The sequence below is a fragment of the Carassius auratus genome, chromosome 50 (genome assembly GCF_003368295.1).
Source record: "Carassius auratus strain Wakin chromosome 50, ASM336829v1, whole genome shotgun sequence".
Classification (NCBI taxonomy): domain Eukaryota; kingdom Metazoa; phylum Chordata; class Actinopteri; order Cypriniformes; family Cyprinidae; genus Carassius; species Carassius auratus.
The window spans coordinates 10,666,413-10,671,985 of NC_039292.1; the positions used below are offsets into that span (position 1 = coordinate 10,666,413).

The 5,573-nt window shown below is 39.4% G+C and overlaps 1 protein-coding gene across 1 annotated transcript; it reads right to left on the reverse strand.

Moving 5' to 3' along the window:
• Window positions 1-307: 307 nt before the first annotated feature.
• Window positions 308-4,979, reverse strand: LOC113066982 (prosaposin receptor GPR37-like). Its single transcript, XM_026239150.1, has 2 exons — window positions 4,320-4,979; window positions 308-1,735 (listed from the first exon to the last, which is right to left on the reverse strand). Exons 1-2 carry the CDS (start codon window positions 4,953-4,955, stop codon window positions 911-913), a joined length of 1,461 nt encoding a protein of 486 aa, XP_026094935.1. The 5' UTR covers window positions 4,956-4,979; the 3' UTR covers window positions 308-910.
• Between the last annotated feature and the right edge of the window lie 594 nt (window positions 4,980-5,573).

Sequence of the window (5,573 nt, forward strand, 5' to 3'; positions counted from 1 at the left end):
GTGTATGAATGCCTAATGTTTAACTAGCTACAGCATTAAACAATAGCCTCTGTGTGCTAGGAAAATACTGTATTCCATTGATGACCCACAGGCCTGTGAACTTACCACTGGAGGAAAACTGATTTGTTAGGATTCAAGTCTTCAATTTACCATCACAAACTGAATAAAAAAAAAAAAAACTCAAAAGTCTTCAGTAAAGGTCCACTTCATAATTTTTTTTTGTTTATCTCAAAAATCTGTACATTAAAAAAGAAAAAACAATTCTTAAGACCTTCCAATTTGTTGTTGTTTTTTAAAAAATTTTTTATTAAAGTGACATGTCTTGGCTAAACAGCTTCTTCAGTGCTTTCCAGTGGCTGAAGAGCATCACAAGTTCTTCTGCTAGAAAAAACAAAGTGAATGTAATACTTACAAAGCAAAGGAGCTAGGCTTAACGTTGAACCGATTCACAAGAATCGCCAATTTCCACAACACCAAAACATATTACGAACAACCATTTTATATTACCATTCATAAGCCTCTTTTTTTGTTCAAAGACACTTTGAACAAAAACCCAAATAAACCAAATTAAATTGGGGAAAAAAAGATATTGTATAAGAAAACTTATAATTTGTAATTATTTTTGTCTTCCTATAAACTTTCAAGAAATTACTCATGGTACACGTCTTCTTTTGTAAACATCAATAGGCAGTTGCATCTTTAAGACCATGTGGCCTGTGTTAAATGTGTGGCTCTTTGTCCCTATTTTCACAAGATAAAATATCCAGTTTGTGGGCATCTCTCCCAAAACAAAGTCGAGTAAAAACAGAAACGGCACAAAATTGCACAGCCTGTGAAAACAACATCTCTCAACTTTTTTATTCCAAATAAATCGAAGCCCTTGGTAATGTTTAGCCCTTAAGGTACAACTTTAGCAGTGCGTTCCCGCTATTGGGAAGGTAGATGGATCCCTGCGGACTACAGTGCTGTAGGGTGACAGCTCCAGCTCGGTGGTGCCGTCCTGGTCGTTGCGATCACTGTTGGGCTCGGAGGACTTTGGTGGGCCGCACTCCTCAAAACAGCAGCAACAGCAGTTCAGCAAGGCTTTGCTGAAGGGCCGACAGAGCACCAGAAGCAGGACAGGTGTAACTGCGGACTTGAAGAACAGCATCATCTGACTCACCAGATGCAAGATATCTAGCGTGCGCCGTGGCACGCCTGTAGCCATGTACACTGAAACGATGTTGCTGATGTTCTCCGGAATGATGCAAAAGCCATACAGTATAGCCAAAGCAACCACGATGCAGTTCATTTGGCTTTCCAGTTGGATCTGCTTGCGGTTGCCTCGGACGCTGGTTCGCTCAGCCTTGCGGATTTTGCGTGCGGTTACCACCGAACTGATGATGGTGAAGAGGGTGGGCAGGCAGAAGTAGCAGCCAAAGTACCACCATAGGCGAGCGCTGTTGTAGGTGAGTCCGAGCACATAAAGCGTGTCCGGGAGAGCCGTGGAGATTCGGATTACACAATGTTCGCAAGGTATCACCTCTGGAGGCTCGCGCTCCTCTCTCACCAGTTGCCGGATGAGGAGCTCGGGCAGGGCGAGGAGCAGAGCACCGAGCCAGATCACGGTAAGCTTGGCTGCAGTGGAGATGCAGTTCTCGATCATCTCGTAGTACAGCTGGACGTTGCTCGCGGCACGGAAACGGTCAATGCACAAAGCACAAAGAGTGAAGGTAGTTACTCCTAAAGACGCCACCTGCAAGGTAAAGGAGATGCGTGGTCATTATAAATAAACTTTTAGAAAATCCATTCACTGAAAAAACTGGACAAAAGGTAGACCAAGGAACATTCCAAGTGCTATTAACATTAATTACAGGTTCTACTGGATACTTCAATGTCATCATTCTCTCACCCTCAAGTTGTTCCAAACCTGTATGAGTTTCTCTCTTCTGATGAGCAAAAAAGAATATGCCTTGAAGAATATTGATAATCAAGCAATTGACTGTAGCCACTGAATGAAAAAAAAAATATATATATATATACTATGGAAATCAACATAGTATACCGTTACTACTCATAACATAACACTCAAGTAAACATTATTACTCATACAGGTTTGGAACAACTTAAGTGTGAGTAAATTATGACTTGATTGACAATACAAAAATCTGGGTTAAACCTAAAGTATACTTCATTTTTGTACAGCTGAACGAGCAGCCTTTCAAAGTATACTCTATTTGAGGTGTACGTGAATGCAGGCAGTCGATACATGCGCTATACAGAGCTTCATATTTTTCCAGTGCCTGCTCTATTTTTCTCCAGAAGTTATGACCAAAAAAATAAAAAATAAAATAAAAAAATATATCTTAGTACTCTTTTAAGCTAAAGTAGCTGCTATCTCACAACCCCCTTACGCAAGCCCTTGTCAATGCAGGCAAGTGTTTTTATTACAGACTCCTATTTTATTGTTGTTTAAGCTCTTTAGCTTCATTTTCTATTGTGAATCAGCGGCCCGGGTCAGTGTTGCCTCTTTTGGAACAACTGATTAATGCAAAACCAAGTCAATGCACATGTGCGACCAAAACTGGCAGCGTAGAGTATAATATTCTGATGTCAACATTTGTCACATGTATGCATTAAAAAAAAGGTAATCTGGGCTTTACAGTAATGCACTTACAATGGGAGTGAAAAAAAGTTCACTAGAACATGGCACTAGCAACACCAAGGAAATGGGTTTGATTCCCAGGGAAGGTAACAAATGTGTCCCTTGGATGCAATGTAAGCTGCTCTGGATAAAAGTGCCTGCTAAATGTGTAAATATAAATGTCAGCATACAATAACACGTTAAATGTCAAGAACAAGCATATAGCTCAAATACTACACATATGTTTTAAATAAATTAATTAACAGAATCATTCATTTTATGTGCTTTCATAAAATTATAAACATTTCTGCTTTTGAATCCTCTAAAATATGGTACAAGTATACTAAGGAACAAGCAACAAGTTACTAATGAATTAGTAATCAACATTAAGCCACAATGGCTGTCAATTGAGCGTAACTTGTATTGAACACCTGCGCCATTGGAACAAAAAGGAAATCCAATCCCACTAGATGTGCATCAAAACCACAGCCTTTTTAATTCAAGGCCATCAACTTCATTATTAGATTGAAGCATTTAGATCAAGTTAGTGGGTTGTTCTGAATCTGGGGTGTAGGTCTGGCATTCTGTAGTGTCAGGAGATTAAAGCCACAACTATTGTACCAATCAGGTCAATTCCTCAGAAACACATGATATATTCTGAATGCTGCCCCAGGGGCAATACCACTATCTCTTTGTGTCTGTAGAGGAGACACTCCCCCTTACTGTGGAAGACAAAACACCACCAAGATGTCTGTTCTGACCTACACTTATTTGCATTGAAATCCAGTCATCTACATATCCACTTTCACACATAGCCTTCTTGTTAATTTAACAGCATTTTTCATGTGAACATCTCCCACTGTTAAAATGCCAACAAATCAGCTCTGAATATTTTTTCCTGGCTTAAGAATGTTGCAAAAAAAAAAAAAAAAAAAAAAAAAATCAAGCTCATGCTTTGTATTATATGAGAACAAAGTCATATGTTTAGCAGTTTGAACATGTACAAAATGCAGTTAAGGCTGTTTTGACCTAAGAAGTCTGTTAAGAGGCCAAATCACACAGTTAAGAAGTTGGCGCAAAACCAATAGCTACTTGACACATACTGAACATTTTAGCTTTTACCCAAGTAAACAAAACTATTTCAGTTGACTGAAATAACACAGTACAAGTGTGTTGCAATCTCAGCATTGCCACAAAAGGTGCTATAGCTGTATTGGTGTAAATATATTTTTCAGTTTCTCTTTCAGGTTAACAACTGTCATGACTCATGGCAGAGAAACAGTTTGACAAAAAATTGTGCTAAGCTCAAGTTGTTTAAGTCAATATGTACATTGCAACTTACTTGACTAATAACACATTATGGTTTAGCAGAAAAGACATTTGAAGGAATCTTTAACGTCTCCCTTGAGTACTGCACTTTAGTACTAGCTGACACCTAGAAGTGTCTCTGGCATAAATGTTCTTTTATTTCCGATTTAAACGACATCAAGCTAACACTTTTGATGCAGATACACAATACAATCTAACAGATACGAATGAGGCAGATGAGGTGCATTCACCAGAATCAATAGCCTACATCTTGCTCTAACATTAGCATATTCATTTTCACATTGTAGGTCTAATAACAAGAATATCACACATCAATTACACACGACTGCATTTCAGTCATCCATGAAAAGTGACCAACCAGTTTTACCTCAAGGTATGGAATGATTTTACAGGAGAATTCCCCAAGGAGCCAGTCCTTAGTGAGTTCATGGAATACAACAAGTGGCAAGCAGAAAAACAGGATGACAAAATCCCACAGGGCGAGGTTGGCCAGCAAAGAGTTTGAAATGCTTCTCATGTAGTAATTGTGACACACTATGCACATGATTGCTATATTCCCAACAATTCCCACAGTGAATATGAGGATGGAGATGCACATGACAGCATATGCACCGTACGATTCACCTGTCACGGGGTAAAAAGGATTCTTAACCCCTGGAGTTTTTGACTGTGTATTAAAGGGAATTAACGGGGTGAAGACTTCCTCATAGTCCTCCACAGGTGAGGTGCCCCATTCAGGGATAGACGTGATCTCAGTGGGAAAGTCTGTGGGCTGGATCTGCGCTACAGGCTTCGGAATTGACGCCACGCGCTCAAATTCATTTATGGTTCGATTCCAGTCAGACTCCCCAGACAGCACACATACGTTGTGCCGATGTCGAGCCGACCTACAAAATTCCATCGGGACGATATCGCTCAGGGAGCGTTTGCTAATAGGCAAGATGTCTCGGCGACGTCGGCCTCTGATCGGAAATGCTCTCCGGCCGATGCTTGGACGATACATCCCGGCCGCTCAGCGTGGACGCGGTTCACCGGCGTTTTGCTCATCGTTACGGACCACCCGCGGCAACCGCCGCTGGTTTATAATAAAACAATACACACCACTCTCAAGAACAGACGCAACTTTATTAATATTTTCATTTATTTCATATTACATGTACAAATACAATAACATTTACCAGATGCTTTGATCAAAAGTGGATAATTCGGGATTATTTGTAGTCTTTTGAACATTAACCATGATTTTACTACAGCTTTTGCAGTAAAACCATAGTAAAAACAAAAATAACCATTACTACAGTACTTGCATGGTTAAATGTTGTATGAGTATAGCACCTTTTGACAATACTTATTTCAAAGTAGGTTTACAGGAAATGCATGTTTCAAGGTTACAGTTTAAAAAGCCAGAGATGACTGAGACTCACTGGGAAGACCATCTAGTTCATAATAAAAAGTCATGTGTTCAGTGCTGTCAGCATCGCATGCAAACTTTATGCCAAGAACTTTTTAAAAAGTTACATAAACACAAAATAAAACCAGGTAAACAATAATTAAGGGTAACACTTTAGAATAAAGTTCCATTAGTTAATGTTAGTTAACTACTTTCGTTAACATGAACTAA

Excerpts from the sequence above, each read along its gene's own strand:
- LOC113066982 (XM_026239150.1), bottom strand. The coding sequence starts at position 4,955 with ATGTATCGTCCAAGCATCGGCCGGAGAGCATTTCCGATCAGAGGCCGA. Across the intron at positions 1,736-4,319 it reads AAATCATTCCATACCTTGAG|GTGGCGTCTTTAGGAGTAAC; the intron begins GTAAAACTGGTT and ends TTTACCTTGCAG.